Source organism: Artibeus jamaicensis, unplaced genomic scaffold (assembly GCF_021234435.1).
Source record: "Artibeus jamaicensis isolate MK-2021 breed Jamaican fruit bat unplaced genomic scaffold, CSHL_Jam_final contig_471, whole genome shotgun sequence".
NCBI lineage: Eukaryota > Metazoa > Chordata > Mammalia > Chiroptera > Phyllostomidae > Artibeus > Artibeus jamaicensis.
Window position 1 is genome coordinate 1,416,244 of NW_026521850.1, and position 18,902 is coordinate 1,435,145.

The 18,902-nt window shown below is 66.4% G+C and overlaps 1 protein-coding gene across 5 annotated transcripts; it reads right to left on the reverse strand.

Annotated features, from left to right (window-relative positions):
- Positions 1-1,959: 1,959 nt before the first annotated feature.
- On the reverse strand, positions 1,960-12,038 carry LOC119036106 (uncharacterized). 5 transcript variants are annotated; one of them, XM_053667749.1, is made up of 4 exons: positions 11,885-12,038; positions 11,139-11,265; positions 10,699-10,727; positions 6,915-10,553 (listed from the first exon to the last, which is right to left on the reverse strand). In XM_053667749.1, the coding sequence occupies exons 2-4, from the start codon at positions 11,230-11,232 to the stop codon at positions 9,744-9,746; spliced, it is 933 nt and encodes a 310-aa protein (XP_053523724.1). In that variant the 5' UTR covers positions 11,233-11,265; positions 11,885-12,038; the 3' UTR covers positions 6,915-9,743. The 5 variants fall into 5 exon arrangements, 3 of the variants coding, with proteins under 3 accessions (XP_053523724.1, XP_053523723.1, XP_053523722.1); XM_053667748.1 differs by having other exon boundaries at positions 11,139-11,302; XM_053667747.1 differs by having other exon boundaries at positions 11,139-11,359.
- Between the last annotated feature and the right edge of the window lie 6,864 nt (positions 12,039-18,902).

The following is an 18,902-nucleotide window of genomic DNA, read 5'->3' on the forward strand; positions in this document are numbered from 1 at the left end:
CATCAGTGTGGCTCCGAGCTGCTGCCCGGGACCCCTGGAGGCCAGTCAGTGGGTGGCCGGGCCTGCAGCCCTTCACATCGCCCCCACTGTGATCGAGGAGATGTGGGGTCCCCAGTGAAGGCGGCTGGGCGGGGGTAGCTGGGACACCTGCGGTCCGGAGTTCAGCGGGGGGCCTCGGTCCCCAAGGGGCTCCCTGAATCCACACCAGCAGGGGAACATGCACACAGGGGGGTGGCCAGTACCCCGGGAGGGACACTGCTGTCCCCAGGGCTGCGTTTCTGTGCTGTCACGGTCTTGGTAAAATGCCCCAGGTTGTCACATGTAACGTGGGGAGTAGGGGGTCTGGGCAGGCAGGAGGGGTCGGGGAGAGCTCTGCAGGGGCCCAGGAGGCAGCGGCAGCCCTTCCCGCAGAGGCGTCAGTCCATCAGACCACCCAGAGGTGGGGGAGGGGACAGAGTGGGTGGGGCTGAGTGGGGGACAGCGGCAAAGTGCAGGCCAGTGACAGGGCCGCTTGGGACATGTGTTCCCGGGATGAAGGAAGGTCCAGCCAGCCTCCTGGTGGAGGACGGACGGAGCAGGGTCAGTGGTGCTTTCCCAGTGTCCGGCTGGCTGCTGCGTCCCCGACTACGCATGGTGCCTCCGGGAGGTTTTCAGCCCGGCCCTGTGAGGGGCCAGCTTGCACGGAGGGTGGTGGCCCGTACCCACGAGTCCCCTGCAGGGAGGGGGAAAGCCATGACCTTGGCAGTGCAGGACGGGTGCTGTGGCGGGGAGGCAGGTCTGCGTGGAGCCAAGGGCCTGCACGGCTCCCATGTGGCCCGCAGGTGGGGTGGCCCCGGCTCAGGTCTGCTCCTCCGTGGGGTTCACTCTCATGGGACGGCCCAGGCCTTCGGTCGGAGCCTGCGCAGCGGGAGCCCCGAGTCTGGGGGATGTCGCCGCCCGCCACAGAGGCTGGCCTGGCTACCGGACACGGCACTCCGCCGTGACCCTTCCCTCCCTCCCTCTAACAGGGCAGTGGCCACCTCCGCTTTACTGAGGCCCAGCGGGGCGCCGTGTGGGGAGCGCTAAGGCTGTGTGTTTGCGGAGCAGAGCAGGACCCAGGCCTGGGTGGGTGTCTGTCTGACCACCCCCAGGCCCTGGCCGTGTGCGGCGCGGTGCAGTCTGTTGAAAGCAGGTGGTACGAGGGGACAGGAGTCCACGTTAGAAGACACGCAGGAAGGACACTGTCTTCTGGGGGAGGGGCGGGGGGCATCGCCTGAGGGGGCCCGAGTCTTGTAGGGTCCACCAACCTGCCATTATCAGGGTTTCCAGGCCAGTTTCTTTCCTGTAAATGGAGCAGTGACAGGGTCCCCATCACAGTGTGGCTGTGAGGGGCCCCTGGGCGAACCCACCGTGTGCCCAGACTGCTGCCCGGACCAGCAGACGCGGTCCAGGTGGCCGTCATCGCTGCTGTTGCTGGCGTAACAGCATCCTCCCGGGGACGCCACGGGCTGGGCCTCGAGTGTGAGCACGGCCTCTGACCTCCCTTCGCCGAGGCGCGCTGGGCCGGAGCCGTGGTGGCCATTGGCACAGGCTCACCTGATATGGCTCACGCAGGCGCACATGCGTGCCTTAGAGCTACCACGGATGCATCCCGGAGAGAGGGCTGCGGGAAGATTTCATGTGTGTGTGTGTGCGCGTGTGCCGGCTGGTGTGTTGAGGGCCCGGTGGAGATTAGCGTGATCCAACGTCAGGTGGCCGGGCATCTTTACGCAGTTAGACGTCTTCTGTGTTGTGAGTCGGCAGTCTTCCGGGGAAAACGTTCCCGAGGAGATGCACACCCCAAAGACGGTGATCTGAAGAAAAGCCCCGGATCCTCCAGTGAGAGAGGAAAGCTCGAGGTGCCACCCCGGCCAGTGGGGGACGCAGGCCCTGAGGCCCGGGCTCCCGTGGCCGACCAGCTGTTCCCCACGGAGGAGCACGTGGGTGGGCCAGCCCCCAGGGCTTGCCCTCCACGAAGCCACCGGGGCCTTCCTGCGAGGCACAGGTGAGCTGAGTGGGCACCTGGGCTTCTGGCTGTGAGGTCCCGTGTGGATTGAGAGCAGAGAGCAGCCTCGGGGGCCCACCCCGTGCTCACCTGGCTCTCCACCGTGCTCGGGGCAGAGCTCAGTGACCGTGCCTATGGGTGCCGGGTCAGCAACTGCGGCGTGAAGCAGTGGGGCTCCCTCCAAGGGAGGGGGGGTCGTGGGGTTTGGGGGCTGCGGGCGAGGCGAGGGCTGGCCACGGTGGCCCAGGAGGCACACTCAGTGGCTGAGCCCACCCTGACCCGGTCGGGGTGCAGGCTCCAAGGCCGGGATTCCGTGGGGCGGCAGCAGGGTGGGGGGCTGCTAGGGGTGGGGGGTCTTGCCCTGGGGACAGTGGGTTCATTGCTTTGCCACAAGCCACAGCATTTCCTCTTGTGTGAGGGCCTTGCACCCCCGTCCCCACCCAACCCCCAGCCACCAGAGGCCAGAGAAATTGGCTCGGGTTTTGGTTTCCTCGGAAGTTTCTGGAAGGCCTAGCACAGTGCCCTGCAGAGAGGAAGTCGCAGGAAAAACACTGCGGTGTCGAACAAGTCTCCTCCAGAGCTGCTTGGACCGCAGCCCAGGCGCCGAGCTGTGGGCGAGGTGGGGCCGGGTTGGGGGGCAGGGGGAGCGGGCACCCCACTTCCCCAGCCTCGGGGTTCCAGCGCTGGCCCCGCTTCTGACGCGGCAATGAGGTGCCGGTCCCCGTCCCTAGGCCCCAGCCTTCCTATCTGCGGGGTGGGGGCTGGCAGCACAGTCCCCCCCTCTGAGGGGGGCAGCCCCGGAGGCCCTCGGGGGTGGGGCTCTTTCCGGCCCTCCAGGCCCTGGTTGCATCTGGCTGGGGCTCCCCTCAGGCGCCCCCTCCCCGGCCCTGCCCCCCGCTGCCCGCTGGAGCCGGAGCCCTCCCTCCGGGGCTGTTGATGCGCTGTCCATCCATCCGCTTTGACGCCTTGACACAGACAGACAGACTGAAGACAGACTGTAGGGCGAGGACATGAGGCTGGGCCAAGGGACGGAGCAGGAGGGTGCTCGCCTCTGTCACCTGGTGGCTTGCCCACTGTCCCTGAACTCCCGTCTGCGGCCCCTCACCGCAGCATTCTGGCCCGGCCCCGCCCGATTTCAGCTCCGGAGTCCCGTGGGCTCCGAGAACTACCACAGAGACACTCGAGGACGTGAAAGGATTAAAATGGCCCAGGCTCAGTGGACTGAGTGCCTGCCGGCCTGTGAACCAGTGGGTCGCTGGTTCGATTCCCAGTCAGGGCACAGCCCTGCGTTGTGGGCCAGGTCCCCAGTACGGGTCCTGTGAGAGGCAACCACACGTTGATGTTTCTCTCCCTTTCTTTCTCCCTCCCTTCCCTCTCTCTAAGAATAAATACATAACATCTCTAAAACAGAAAAGAATTAAAATGTATGTTTGCCCGCTTACTGTGAGCTGTGGTAGGGCTCACTGTCCCTTCCCTCCAGGGTCTCACAGCCAGCCGAGTGGCCGTCTGCATTTCACAGACAAGAACAGCGAGGCCCGGAGCTCAGGGAGCTGCTAGTGACCCATTAGAGCTGGTGGGGCTCTAACTCACGTGGTCCTGACTCTGGGAGCCTTGGGGCCAAGCCCAGACCTGGTGGAGGGCGAGGGGGGTGCGCTGGGCGGGGGCGGAGCCCGTGTGCAGGCAGGTTCCGGGCTCACGGGGTCTGTGTTACTTACTTTGAGTGTGTTTTCCATCAGTGGAGTTTTCCGTGAGCGAAAGGGCTGAGTGTTCCATGTAATTAAGACACTGGAGGGCCCGCTCGGCCTGGCCGTCCTCCGGAATGTTCTCAGAATTTCCACGCAGGCCTGTGATGGCTAGCGTCCGCCCCCGGCCCTCTCCCTCTGCTTATAGAGGGAAAGAGGGAGGTTTCCGTGCTGGCTGAGCTCCCGTAGCCACGGGCCCAGAGCCGGCCCTCCTGGGTCTCTCAGCCGCTGTCCTATGCTGTTGTCCCCACAGGTGGCCCCCCTCAGATGTGGCGCAGGAGAAGGCGGCCTCCTTGATTTCTTCCCCACGCGGAGCCCCGAGCCCTGAGCCCCGAGGCCTGCAAGTGCCCGAGTTCGTGCGTGTAGAGATTCCTGGAGCGTGGCTGTGGTCAGATTGCGCCCAGCCTTGGCACCCAAAGGCAAGGCCACATGACCTGCCAGGCCTCAGTTTTCCTGTCTCTAAAATGGGTGTGGTTGCCTTTTCCTGACCCAGGAGGCAGGGGCACTTGGGCTCACCTGCACAGCTCCCAGCCTGGGACTGGGCTGGTTGGGGGCTGTCCCGCGTCCCTTACTAGCATCCTGCATGTCACTGGTTGCAGGTGTGGCCTGTTGGAGACACTGGGTAGGCCCACGAAGGCCCCCCAGTCAGGCGGTCGGCGGGCAGGCGCCTTGCCCGGGCAGCGTGTAGGGTGACACTTCTGGGGTGTGGCTCTGCCGTCATGTAGGGGCCCTAGGGACGGGGCCCCGGTGCCTGCAGCAGCGACCAGCTCGGGAATGCACCCCCAGCCCCCACTGCACTTCCAGGAGCGGCCGCCTGAGCCCGCGCCCCCACTCCAGGTCTGCTCTCAAGGGGCCAGGCCTCGAAGGAGCGTTGTCGGCTTCTTGCTCAGACGCACAAGGGAGCGGAGGGGACAGAGACCGACGGGGCAAGTGTGACTCCGGAGGGGCAGGGACACTGGGGGTCCTCTCGGGGGGGTCTTTGAGCAGGGTCCAGAAACAAGTGAGGTGGGGAAGTCAGGATGGGGCTCCGGGCTCCCGAGACGCCCCGAGGAGTGCGGCGCCCTTCGCCCCAGCCCTGGACTGCCAGGCTGAGGCCTCCGTGACCGATGCCCCACAGACTCTGGGGCGGCCGCTCTGAAACTCTCTTTTGTGCAAAATTAATATTGTGTCATTGGCAGCTGGCAAGGCCCCGGGGCGGTTAAACATTAAGCGATGTGTGAGGGGAAGCACGGTCCTGTGCGCCCCGGGACTCATGGTCAAGGCCGTGGCTCTTGGTCTGGGTTTTAGAGTTCTCTGATGAGCAGGTTTTCTAAGTGACCACCATGGCCCAGGGTTCTGTGTCCCAGAGTCTCTGACGGGCCCCAGAAATGGGTGGGTCCCTGGAAGAAACTCCCCAACGCCCTCACGGGGCGGGGACCCTCTCGGGAGGTGGTGGGTGGTTGGGTGGGTGGTGGGGGGCGAGCGCTTGGCTGGCCGGCTGGACCCTCTGACCCATCATTCCCCATCCTATCAGAAGCTGCTGCCTTTGCTCCCCATGTGGGATGGGCCAGACAAACACCGCAGCCTCAGCCGAGGCTCCGGGGGCCAGGTGTCCATCTGCCGCTGAGGGGGGCTTGCTGGACGGTGGGGCGCTCTCCTCCGGGGACAATGGCGGAGGTCAGCCGAGGAGGGGTGGGCACCTGAGTGATTCGGAGAAGGGAGAGCTTCCCTGCCCCAGTAGTGTGACCTGAAGCTTGGAGAAGGGGACCGTGGCCCCCTCGGGCTCCGGGACCTGGTGGCTGGGGGTCCCTGGGGAAGTCAGCAGGCATGTGCATCAGCCTGAGCTGCTCCTTCCCACCCCTCGCCCCTGGCAGAGCAGGTGTGACCTATCACGGTCCATCTTCACCAAAGAAGACCCCTGGCCCTGGTCCTCCCTTCTGGCCGGGGTGGCCAGCCGTCCTTCAGGCTCATACAGTCCCACTGCCTGACACGCGCCAGGGCCACCGGACCTGGAGGGCTGACGTCCGCATCAGGTGGCTGGACTTGGCATTGCCTGGTGAGGCCGAGGGTCACTGGAGGGTTGCTGAGTGGACGAGATAATGAGACTTTGGATTTTTCTGGAAGAGCAGGACTGTTTGTTCACCAGCTGGGCCCCCTGACCCCCGCCAACCGCTCTCCGGGAGCTGCCTGTGGCCTGAAATCCGCGGGGAGGGGGTCAGAGCGGGGTTGGGAACCGAGGCTCCACCGCCCAAGTGGGTCTGCCTGCTGGCTGCAGCCGCCGGGGCCCGGTGGGGTGGCCGTGAGCCGGCTCAGCTCCCCAGCGGGGAGGGGAGCCCAGGGCCCGGCGGGGGGCCGAGCCAGGGCCGGCTGCTGTCTTCAGCCCCCTGTTGGGAGTCTGTTTCCCATCCCAGAGCCGGGACCCGGTACCACGGCAGTTTGGGCCGCACGACATAGAGACTGGACGTGTATAAACCTAATGGAGTGGCCCCCTCACGAATCCAGTGTCCGGGTGTCCGCCGAGGGCCGACCTCGGCCCGCTCCTCCTCGCCTCTGGCCACGGGCTCCTCCTGGGAACAGAGGAATGGGTGGTCCCCTCTGCCTGCTGCTGAGGCGAAGGCGGAGGTGCGCACTGCAGATGGTGCCAGCGTCCCTGTCCCCCGCCGTGGCACAGCGTGAAGACTTGGGCCACCCCGAACCTGCCAGCCTCCACCTCCCACCCGGTGTGAGGTCGGGCACCCCCTTGAACAGGCAGGGTCGGGGCACTGGTGAGGTGGGGGGGGGACCGGTCCACGGAAAAGGCTGCGGGCCCCTCGCCGGGCCCCTCCTTCACCTGGACTCTGCATGTGCTGGGCGGCCACGGGACTGAGCCACCTGCGTGGGACCGGGGGCTTCGGGGACGGGTTGCTGAGGCCGGGGCCATGCAAGGCTTCACTCGGGAGTGCACCCGGGCTTGGCGGCCCCTTCGGGGTTCAGAGTGCTGGGTCCCTGCAGCCTGTGGGGACTCCCCAGCTGTCCCCTCCAGAGCTGAGGGCTCAGGGACCCTGTGTGACCCGAGGCCCAGCAGTGACGCCAATCAGCCTGTCTGCAGTCGGGATCTGGGGGAGCGGAAGGAGCAGAAAGCCCTGAGGGCCCCTCCTCTGAAGATGTCTCAGCTCAGTTCGACAGAGTGAAACCCAGACAGCCCTCCCTGGGCCTCTCCACTTTCTTTTTCTGAAGGTTCCGTTGCTCCTAGTAAACATATTGATGTCTCGATTAGCTTCTCTGTTGTGTTAGCAGCCAGAGGGCAGGTGGGGACAGGCCTGCTGAGTACCCTGGCTCCTCCGGGGAGCTGGCCGGCGGCGGCGTGGGCCTCACGGTGAAGAAGCTGGTTCAAACCTCAGCGTTGCCGTTTACCAGCTGTGGCCCTGGCGGGTCGCCAACACCTCGGAGCCTGTCCCCTCTGCTAAGCAAAGTGGGGCAGCATGGTGCGGGGCCAGGCCTGCGGGGCCGTGGGGCCCATGGCGGACCCTGACATCAGGATGGAGGGGCGTGCATGCCCGTGTGGGTGGGAGCCTACGTGTGTGTATGTGTGGGGGGAGCGTCTCAGACACACAGGGAGGGAGTGTGGACGCAGAACAAGGAAGAGAAGGAAGCAGATGGCGAACCCGATCACCAGGCGGGGCGTCCGCGCTGTAGGGGAGTTGCCAGAGAACAGGGTGGGGGTGGGGAGGGCGAGTGCGGGAGGGGAAGGCGGGGCAGCCTGGTGGCAGGCTGGTGGCCACACCGAGGGGCGAGAGGACAGTGACCGTGAAGGCTCCCTGGGACTGCGGGAAGGAGATGGCCGCAGTGGCCAGAACAGAGGCCACCGAGTCGGCAGGAGCAGCTGCCTCCCTGCCTCTGAGAGGGGCAGCTCCAGGGCTCAGGGCACCCCGGGCAAGCCCAGGAAGGCTTCCTGGAGGGGGGGTGGCGCTCTCGGTGGTTCTGGATCAGCAGGTGATCTCCCCGCACATCAACCGCCAACCAGGCGCCACAGGACGGGGGAGGAGCGCGGGTGTCCTGGAGGCCGCTCGGGACAGGGCAGCTCTCGGGGGGAGGCGGTGCCCCGCCCCTGAGAACAGCCACAGCTGCTTCCAGCCTCCGGCCGAGTCCGGACTCCAGGGCATCGCTGCACCTGTCCACGTGCATCCATTTCCTTCCGACACATTTGCCCCTGCACGATGGTCTGGAAGCCCCTGCCCCCCTCTGCGGGTCTGCCCCTCCTTCCATCCAAACAGCGTCTCCCGTCCCTGCTGTGTCAGTGTGGATGTGCCTTCCTCCAGGCAGTCCTCCCTGATGCCTCGGTCTGGACTAGGGGCCCCATCCTGGCTCAGGCCCTGCCACACATTGAAGCTACCTATTTTGGACCAGGACCCATGCACACACCCCGCGCCCTCCCCGAGCCTGGCTCAGGTGTGTCAGGCACCCCAGGACTGAGCGAGAGAAAGGACCAGGGGATGAACACCACTCGAACTCCGTACGGAGCACTTGGGGTGCTCAGGTTGGATCTGCTCGGCCTACACGGAGGGCCCGCCAGCAGCCACAGGTCTTTCTTTAGGGGCCACTGCCCTTCCTGGCTGGAGGGGCTGCCTCCGGGTGCCCATGTACCCAGGGGCTAAGGAGGGAGAGAGTGGGCCACGGGGCCCCCCGTCCCCCGCCGGGGCCCTGGTTCTCATCTCAGCTGGGGCAGGCAGCCGGTGGTGAATGGTGAATGCTCGCGAGGGCCAGGCCCCCACTGGTGTCCCGCGGGCACTTCTGGACAGGGCAGGGGGTGCTCCAAGCCAGGCATCCCAGAGCTGTGCCCACCAGCGACCTCCCAGCTTGGCCCGGGCTGGGTCTAGCTCTGGGCTGCAGCCCGAAAAGCCAGGGGCTCACCTTAGTTCGCCCTAGCTCACTGTGTGGACTTGCGCAGTCTCCTCTCGGGCCTCGGCCTCCCCGTCTGCCCAAGGAGGGCCCCAAGGCTCCCTCTGCCTCTTTAGAGGCAGGTTGTCCCTAGTGGAGTCACTAGTCCAGGCTTAGGACTCAGATGGACCTGGGTTCAAGTCCTGCTTCGGCTGCCTACTTGCTGTGTGGCCCTGGGCAAGCGGCCGAGCCTCTCTGAGCCCCCGTTTGCTCTGACTGCCTGAGGGGAGGGTTCGGGGGGGATGGTGGGTGCAGGGCTCCTAGGCCAGGGGGCGTCCCGGCCAGCGAGCAGCTGAGCTTGCTCTGGGCCCCGAAGGCCTTTTGTGGCCTCATCCTGAGACCCTCGAAGGAGCAGGAGGGACCCCGGACGTGGAGGAAGAGGAGGCCCCTCCTCAGGGGAGCAGGAGCGTGGGGCCCCCCGGAAGCCAGGGCCCTGTGACGGTGGCCTCTCTCTGCAGAGCCCCCAGCTGGGAGCGCCGTCGGCCGGTGAGCCCGGCCCTGTGCTCGCTAGGAGCCATTCCTCCCTCCGGTGACCCCTTGTGTAGAGGGCAAACCCGGTCACCAGAGGGTTTGAGGGGACGCAAGGATCCCCGCCCTGCTCAGTGTCTGCCCTCAAGGAGCTCCCTGTCTGGCAGAGGGAAAAGGGCAAGACCGCCAGGCCCTTGTGATTTCTTGCCTCCTGAGCCGTGTCCCTGCTGCGGGGCAGCCCAGATTTCAGAAGTTTTGCCCCACTTCCTGCTGAGGGGACAGTTGGGGAGACCTCCCTGAGGAGGGGCTGTGCCTCTGACGGCCCCAGTCACCCACTCTGGAATGGGGACCCCGCAGAGTGCCCTCCCTGCTCCCCGGGTCACTGCGAATGGTCTGGAGGACACGCTGGAAGGAGGGGTTGCGGGCCGGGCATCCAGGAGGCGCTGCAGGATGGCTGAGCGATAAGCAAAGTTTCTCGGAGCAGGAGCAGGGACCGATGGAGGGGACAACTCTCCTTGGGGCCCTGCCCTGATCCCAAGTCCTTGGGGGTGGCCTCCATTCCCCTGCCCAGTGTGTGGTCAGGGGCTCAGGCCAGAGACTCTGTCGTCTGGGGTTCAGGTCTGGGCTCCGCCCTTCCTGGGGGCCCCCGGATCCCTAGTGTCCTTTAGGTGCTGTGAGGGGAGGAGAGGAGGGATTACAAAAGAACTGGGGCCGTTCTGGTCGGCTTGGTGGGCCCACAGACAAGGCTGAGAGGGGATGGGGCCCCCAGCTAGAGAGAGAGAGAGCACCCCACCCGGAATGAGCTGGGCCGATGGGTGGGGCCATTCGCCTTCCCAGCCCTGGCCTCGCCCCGCGGCGGGGCTCCCCCATCCAAGACTCCACAAACCCACTCCACACTTGCCCAGGACAAAACCACAGCAGCACAGTGGGCGTACGGCCCCTTCCCACCTCCCGCCCCAACTCCCAGTGGGTCCTGGCTCCCTGGGGTCACAGAGCGGGCTCCTGGTCTCCCCATGAGAACCAGGGGTGGACAGCTGCATCTGTCTCCAGTGCTGGGGCCACGTCCAAAGCATTTCTCTCAGCGGATTCTTTCCAATGTGGACCAGCTGGCACTGAGAGGTAGTGAACACCCTGCCGCTAATGGTAATCAAGCAGAGATGTGATGAGCCGTCTCCCCGAGGTGTTGTATGTGCTTTAAGGAGGCTACCAAATGCTCCGGGACCCCAGAGCCTTGCCGCTGGCCTCTTGGCCCACACCCTGCGCTGCCTGCTGCCCGGCGGCCTGCCTCGGGCCTCCGTCCCCTCAAGGGAAACCTGACCCTTCGGTTGTTTGAAAGACGAGAGGAACTTGGGTTTGATGTTTTGGAGAAGTGGCTTTTTATCAGAAAGCCCTCCGGGAGCCGGCAGCCACTGGTGAAATCGCGCCTGTTATTTCAGGGACAGGAGAGACGGGGCCGGTGGTTATTGAGATTTATGGCTTCGCCGAGCCCGATGGCCTCGGAATCGTCCCAGCAGCCAGGATGGCGGTGCCCCGCCCCAGCCCCCCATTGGGAGCACCCTGGGTGCTCACCAGGTGGACGATGGGCTTGCAGCTCATCTCTGCAGAGAGGAGGGAGGTGTGGGAAGCTCTTCAGTTCAGGCTTCCGGGCAATTTTTGCCCCTGTGGCTGTTGACCAGGGGACCCAGGAGACAGGGGCAAGGGCAGGGGTGGCCCTGCCAGACAGTGTGGTGGGTCTCATGGCCTGAACACTGCTGGTGGCCCTGCAGGGTCTGGGCTTCCCCAGGCTTCCCCGGGGCTGGTGAGGGCATCTGCGCTGTTTGTGGGATTGGCAGCCCGGTCTCACACTGCATTCAGCAGGTGCTCAACACATGCAGTAGATCTGCCCTTGTGGAAGCAGACCAGGGACCCCAGGGCATGGCCCAGGTCAAACACGGAAGAGCTTTGCAGCCAGCTGCCTCAGCAGGAGTGAGGTGCCCGTCTCTGGAGGCATGCAAGGGGAGCTGTATTACCTCTGTGAGAAGGCAGGCGGAGAGTCTTCTGCATCATGGTGAGGCCCATGCACAGCCACTGACAGGCAGACAGGCTGAGAGGTGCACCCAGCATTTCCACTCCTTTCTGTCTGCCGTTGTTCTGGGGCTGCGGGGACCCCATGTGGCTAGGCTTCTGGGCAGGTCTGCGGCACACGTGCCTGCCGGCTCGCTTCTGCTCGGGCCACTTGCCCAGGGCGCCACTGGCTCAGGGAGCATCAGGAAATGTGGGAGCAGACCTGAACCAGCTCACCAGACCACCCCCACCTATGGGCTCACCAGCAAGGAGACTACTGGTAGGAGTTCGGACCCAGTTTGCGGTGGCTCCTTACGCAGCTGAAGCTGCCTGATACACATCCGTGTCATCGCACTGACTATTATCACCATTCCATGCTACCAGTGAAGAAGCCGAGGCGGAGAGGGCTCAGGCTATGCCTTGCAGGTCCCCTGCTTGCACCTGGCAGCCTGGGAGCCACGCCCGGCGGTCTGGCCGCGGAGCTGCGCTCTCTGCTGCAGCACCCAGCACCTCCCTGCTTCTCTCTAGGGAGACTTGCTTGGCTCCAGGGGCCACCACGGGCAGGCCTGCAGGCGAGTCACGGAGGGAGCCCTCACCCCGGGAGTGAGACGTGCTCCCCTCGGAGGGGCGCCCCAGACCCGGCCTCCCCGGGGCCCTTGGGGCTCCCTGTCCTGGGGGCCAGTGGCGGCCCAGACCAGGCCCCCTGACTGACCGTGTGCGATGGTCCCCGGGTCTCTGGTCTCCGTCAGCTCCCTGTGGTCACTCACCTCCTCTCTCCCTGGGAATGGGCACACTCTACCAGGTTCTTTCCCAGAGATCCAGAGACAGGCGGGTGGGTGGGTTCCGCGCTGCCCCGGGCAGACCATCAGCCCTGGCGGTCAGGCTGGGGGTTGGCCACAGTCCTGGAACGTGGGTGCTGAGTCAGAGGTGCTGCCCTTTCGGGCAGCAGTTTCGCCGCCCAGGGGCCTTGGGCCACACTGATGGCATCTAGAGGGGGAGGTGCCTGAATCTGGCCCCTGTACCCAGGTATGTTGTCCAGGCTCTGCCTCTGGGCACTGAGGGTTCTGGTGAGGGAGAGGGGAGGCCCACTGAGGCTGTGGCTCCCGGGACCCTGAAGACCACCCCCTGCCTCCCCCGCAGAGAGGAGGTGGTAGACTTGATACCCCCGGCCCAGCATCTACCCCAAGGAGCCTGGCCCCGTGGGGTGGGGCTGGCAGGCCAAGCACCGTTCTCCTCTTGGTGGGGCGGGTGAGGGGAGTCCTGGGGAGGGGCCAGGGAGCCTCAGGGGTGGGAGGGTTGCCCGTTCTCGAAGCTGCGGTCCCGGGTCTTAGACCCTTGGCCTGACCTTGGTCTCCCGGGGCCAGGCTCCTTGTGCGGTGCCTTCACCTCCCCAAGACCAGAAATGGCCTTGGCTGGAGGACTCTGGCTGGAGGGTGGCGGGGTGGCTCTGGACTGCCCAGCGGCCTGGTCCGGCACCCGGCAGCCAAGCCCCATGAGGACGGTGCAGGTTGCACGGGGCCCCGCAATCCCAAGCCTGGGGAACCAAATGCTTGCTGAGCAAGACTGTGCCCCCTGCTCCCGCCCCTCAGCCCCAGAGTTCATGGCCCGGAGGACCTGGGAGTCGTGGCTTTGCGCCCAATGTGCCCTGGGGCCTGGGGGCGGGGCCGAACCATGAGTCAAGGCCCTGAGTGGGGCATGGCTCCCGAGAGGGCGTCAGGGCAGGGCCATGGGGCCAAGCCTGGGCTCAGGGCAGACATTGCATCCCCAAGATGCTTTGGGTACCCCAGCAGGCTTCAAGGGTTGGGCTCGGCCCCAGGGCTGTTCCGGGGGTGCTGGGACCGTCATTCCATCCCAGGGGTCTGCTGGGCACCTGCTCTGTGCCCAGCGCTGCGTGGGGTACAGGAGAGGTGGGGGACAGGCGGCGAGGTGGCCTCCTGGCAGCACAGCTCTCACGGCGGCCAGGAGAGTGGACAGCGGGGGCGAACGCCGAGTCTGTCCATGGTGGTTTCTGGTCCCCCACACCCGGTGACCTGGCAATTGCTCTTCAGGCTAGTGCCAGCAGAGGTGGCCGTCTGGGACCCCAGCAGACACCAGGGCCATTGCAACGTTGGTGATGGTGCCCACCTGGAGAGGACCCAGGCGTCCTGGGGCAATGGCGCGGGGCCCGGCCACGCCTCTGTGTGGGACAGTGACAGCTGCAAGACACAGGCCGAGTGAGCCCATGGCCACTGGAGGGAGACCAAGTATGAGGGTCAGCCAGCGGCTCCCTTTGGGGTCCTAGGGGCTGGGGGCTGGGTGTGGGGCCCTGGGGGCCTCAGGCCATTTCTGTAATGGGCGCCGTCCTGGTTCCGCCAAGTGCCGCTTCGTGACAAGTCACTTTGTGGCCACTTTCCTGTGTGTCTGCGACACGTTGATTAGAGAAATCGAGGAATGACATTTGTGAGCAAGGGTGGTGGCCCCCCGGGAGCCCCCTGTCACCGGGAGGCCTGGCATTCCACCCTCCTGGGTTCTGGAGGCTGAGATTGATTTATTTATTCGTGTGTTTGTTGGCTTGTTGATAGAAACATCGATTTGTTGTTCCACTTATTCACCCATCATCGATGGATTCCTGTTTGTGCCCTGTGTGGGGATCGAACCCACGACAGTGGCCCATGGGGACAAGGCTCTAACCGACCGATGCCCTCGCCAGGGCCAGAGGCTGAGATGGCTGCGTGTGCTATGGAGCCTGGCACCCTGGGGCCAGGGTCTTGCCAGGCCGGGTCCAGGGCCTCTGGCCGGCTCAGGTGAGCAGGAGATGGGGGAGGCAAGGGGACAGCCAGGAACGTCGGGGTGACAGCTCAGCCCCACACAGACACCCCAGCCCGGGCGCTGAGCAGCTGCAGGCACACAGGACGTTCTAGGGTTATCTGTGCCCTGGTGACAGTGGCAAACAGAGCAAAAAGGGGAAGTTCAGCCTGGCGGTCCCAGCACCCGGGGGGAGGGGGAAGGCGCCTGCAGCCGGCGGCGCACATGTGCTCACACGTGTGTGCGTCCGTGTGCAGCTTGCACAATGCCCGCGATTGCTGCTGCAGAAGCGGGCGCGTTCCTTCGGAAGGGACACGGCTCTGCGTTGCCATTGGCTGTCCGAACAATGTCTGCTTAATTAGCGTGTTTTGGAGGGGAAATGAGAGAAAATTATAACTCATCTGAGAAAATGGTTGTACGTGCTCAGCTCTTCTCCTGGGTTCCGGCGAAGCCAGAGCCCAGAGATGTCCAGCCGGGGGAGGGGGGGAGAGTCCCCACGGCCCCGGGTGGGAGCATGTCCAGAGCAAGGACGGGCGGGGTGCCCGGCACAGGGACTCAGCGGGAAGCGAGCCCAGGGCCCCTCTGCTCGTGCACTTTACGGTCCAGGAGCCGTGGGCCGCAGAACTCGTGGTTCAGTAGAGGAAGAACCGGGCCCCCTGGAGTCCTGGGTTCGAGTCCCCGCTCCACCCCTGCTCGCTGCTGGAGCTGGCCCAACCAGGCTGCCTCTCTGTGAGGTTGTCACCAGGAAGTGATGCTTGGGGACCCAGCAACACTATGACCCAGAACGGGCGTGGTGGGGGCCAGGTCCCGCAGAAGTGTGGCCACAGCCCACCTCGGAGGTCCCGGCAGCTCTCTGAACCTCTCGAGGGCACACTCTCCCCGAGTGTGGGCACCCTCTCGCTTCCCTCCAGCCGCTGGCTCCGAGTGCAGGGGCACCTGGACCACCCAAGGCTGCCCCTTGCAGAGGCCCCCCTGCAGCTTTCTCCCACCCACTGCCCTGCTCCCCGGCGTGGCCCTGAGCGAGGGAGTGGCCCCTACCCTGGCCTTCGGGGTGACAGCCGCGCCCCCGCACTGGGCCTCCTTCCCACCCACAGGCTCCCGAGGCTCCCCACTGGCCTGCGCCCCTCACGGAAGGTCCCCCAAGTGGCTTGGACCTGAGCTGGGCCTGAGGAGTCCTAGGTCCCTCTCCTCCCGTCCCCCAACCTGCCCCTTCCCTCTCGTGGGGGGCAAGACCTGCCCCCAGCCTGCACAGTGCCCCAGAGGTCTCCAGGGGGGTGTCGCCCGACCCGCTCAGATCAGCTCTTGCTGGAGGGGGTGCCTGGGGGTGAGGGGAGTGCAGGGCCCCAGTTCCCCACAGTGGGGGGCACCTTGCGTGGAGGACGCCAAGCAGTCTGCGTGTACGGGGCCCACCAGGAGCTCCCTCCACCAACAACCTCACCGTTCAAGGAGGCAGCAGCCGGCCCTCCTGACGCCCGGCCCACAGAATGCCCCGCACCCCGGGAGGCGAGGGAGGCGGACCTGCCAGCCTGTGCCAGCCCCCTGGTGATGGCAACTGGCTTCCGTCCCCGGCTGTGACTCAGCGCCCCTGCTCTGCTCTGAGGGGGGCTTCCTGCAGAGCTGGGACCCAGGCCCTGGAGATCCTAGGCCCTTCTCCCTCTGGGTCCCCCTCTGCCTGGGTCAGCTGCCGCCTGGTCCTGCCCTGGCCCTGCCCCCACCGGCTTGCCCAGCGTGGTGCCCACAGGCCGTGTGTGCCCCACCCTCAGGCACCTGGGAGCACCCCGTCTGAACAGCGCTGCTGTGACCATTCCCCGGCAGCCCCGGCCGCTGCTCTCCGTGCTGACGACGCCATTTCCCCCTCTCGGCTTTGGCGCCTTCCCTGACCCGACTCTTACGTACCCGGAATTGGCCGACGCCCCCGGGGGGGGAAGCTGGCAGCTGCCCGAGCAGCTGAGTCGCAGCCCAGTGCTGCGGACGGGCCGTCTTGGGAGCGAGGGGCTTCCTCCTTCGTGTCCGGCTCTGCCCAGGAGCGTGACCTCAGTGAGGCAGGCCCCAGGGCCCCCATCTCACAGACTCGGACGCTGAGGCCAGGAGGTCCAACAGCCCCAGAGGCGGCAAGAAGGGGCCGAGTTGCACCCAGCTCAGCCCGACTGGAGGGCGGTGCTCGGGACCTCGCCCCCATCCTCCCGACCCCTTCCCCACGCACAGCGTCGCGCATCCACTCCAGGCGTCCGCTCCGTCCCCTCATTTTTCTGCCCCGGAAGGCACGTCTGCCCTGCCCTGCTCCCGCCTGCCATGCTGTCCCCTGGCGCTCACGGTTGTCACCCCTGCCCGGCTTCCTGCAGCTCCGCCTTGCAGACCCCCCGCCCCGGGGCCCACAGACGGCAGGGTCCAGCCGGCCCTACTGGGTTGTGGGCGCCGCTGCGGCCCCAGAGCAGCGCTCGGGGGCAGGGCCCCAGCCCCCTGGTAGGTGCGCTGCCTGGGAGCACATCTGGAGGCCACGGCTGTGCCTCAGCGCCTGGCCCCCAGGCTCAGGCAGAGTTCGATGGACAGGCGGACAGATGGCCGCATGGACGGACGGGCAGGTGTCTGGCGGATGGGCCAGTGGACGTATCACAGAGGCTCTGAACCAGACACACAAGGCGGTGTCCAGGGAAGGACACGGCCCACCCTGTCCCACACCCCGGCTGAGCACTGGCAGGGCGGACAGCACCTGGGGATGGGATCGCAGCCCCGGGAGGACGAGGTGGTCCCCGCTCCTTTCCTGCGCCCGCGGCAGACAGGAGGAAGACGCAGGAGCTGAGCCCCACAGGTTCTGCCCCCGCCAGGCTGCTGGTGCCGGCTGAGCACCTGCCCCGGGCAGCTCGGCCTCCCCGCTCTGCTTTCCTGGCCACAGGTCCTGCAGAGCTGGGGACAGTGCCCAGGAGCTGCACTAGGAGGGGTCCGAGCCACCGAGGGGAGGCCCAGACCCTCACGGGCTCCAGGCTGGGGGCAGCGGCCCGGTCACGGCCCCCGGGCACCTGGGCAGACATGCCCAGGTCCCCGGGGCCTTGGCAGTCTTGGGCTCCGGGTGCCCGTCTGCGGTGGTGGGTGCCCGTGGGTGTGGGGGCCCGGACACCTGCATTTCCAGGAGCAGGCGAGGGCTCCTGGAGCCGGTGCTTGACGGGGGCCCGGGCACCCTGCTCACTGTGTCCCCCTGTGACCGAGGCTCACCGAGGTCTTGGTACGTGGAGTGCCTTGCTCCACGCTGTCCCCAGGGGTCTGAGCCCTGACTCTGCCCCGCACGGAGCCCTGTGGCCTTGTGCACCACGGCCCGGCAGGGCCTGGCCTACCTTCCCTGTGAGGTGCACATTCCCCTGCCTCCTGGCTGCTGGCAGAGTCACCGGGAGGAATGACAACCCAAGGCCCAGAACAGCCCTGTGTGCCCATCGATCTCCACACAGTGGGAAATGCAGGGCCAGTGCCCTCCTGGGAGTGAGGGTGTGAGGTGTCACGAGGCAGTGTGCGCGGTGCTGGCCGGTGCCCAGGGTTGGTGCTGTCCACATCCGTTGCCTGAGGGCCCCCCTCTCCCAGGCCGGAGGACCTCGGCCAGCCAGCGGGGGGCCCCTGTGCGCAGACCTACCCACAGCTGCGCTCTGTACTGGGAGCCGCCTCTCAGGCCGGGCCCCACACCCCACCCCTGCAGCCTCCCGAGTGCCGCCTCCGCCCTCCAGGCTCCGGGCCACTCACAGCCCTAGCTTCCCCCTGAACGCCAACAGGCCCGTTTTAGCAGAGGGGGAAGCCGAGGAAAAGCAGAGAGGCATGGACAGAGTGCCCGGGGCCCCTCCGCGTCCCTGCCCCCGGGAGCCTACGACCTCCGCTGATTCCTTCCCAGCCGCCTCCTCTCCCGCTCACGACAAGGCCCCGAGTCCCTCCCTGGCACCCCGCGCCTGGCCCAGGGCCTCTGCCCTCCCCACCACCTGCCGCCCGGGTCCTGTGAGGGTGCTCATTGCTCGGATGTGGAAACTGAGGTGTGGGGAGGCACAACAGTTCTGGGGGTGCACCTGGTGGCCCCCAAGTGTGAACCCGGGTCTGCCGGACCCCCAGCTGGCCTCTCGGCCACAAGGAGACAGAACAGATGAGTGTGGACAGGGAGGAGCGCACACAGGGTGTGGAGGGAGGCACGGCATCTGGCCAGAGGCCCCGGGGCCAGGGAGAGGCTGCAGGGGTGAAGCTCCGGGTCACCTGGGCCCAGAGGGGGAGAAGGCCCAGTGAGCTGGGCTGCTGGGGCCGCACCTGTCCCCTTTCTCTCCTTTCCTGTCCGCCTCCAGCCCGGGCAGAGGCGGCAGCAGCGGCCAGGCTCCCGGGAGCTCACCATGGATCCCGCCGCGCCCAGTGGGCTCCCGGCCGACTGACCAGCCGCCTGGTCCCCGCCTCTCCCTGACTGCCCTCTGCCCCTGCCTATTCCCAGGGCCCGCCTGTCCGGCTTCAGGACCCGGCCTGAGGAGGGGGCTGCCCTCCAGGCGAACATTCCTTAGAAAAATGACTTCATTATTATCGCCTGCGGCAGCCGGGTGTTGGGGGAGGGAGGCGTGTGGCGGAGAGGGGCAGGTGGGCGGACCCTGCCTCTGTGGCTGATCGGCAGCAGCCGGGCGGTGGCAGGAAGGCCTGGGGCCCAGGCACACGGGGACCCAGCTCGGCAGGCAGGCCTGTCGGAGACAGATCCGAGGCCCAGGGGCTGGAGGGTGATATTACATTATGAAAACAAATCACTGCGCTGATTGGAACTTAATTACGTCTCTTTTATCTTGGTGACAGTCACGCACCTGGGCCGGAGGCTGGCTGAGGGGCCTGGGCCCCCAGGGATTAATGAAGCCCAGGCCTCCCCGCCCCCGCCCCAGAGGAAGCCGCAGCTGCCCCTCCCCCTCAGCGGGGCAGGGGAGACAAAGGGGCTTCCTGCCAGAGAATGG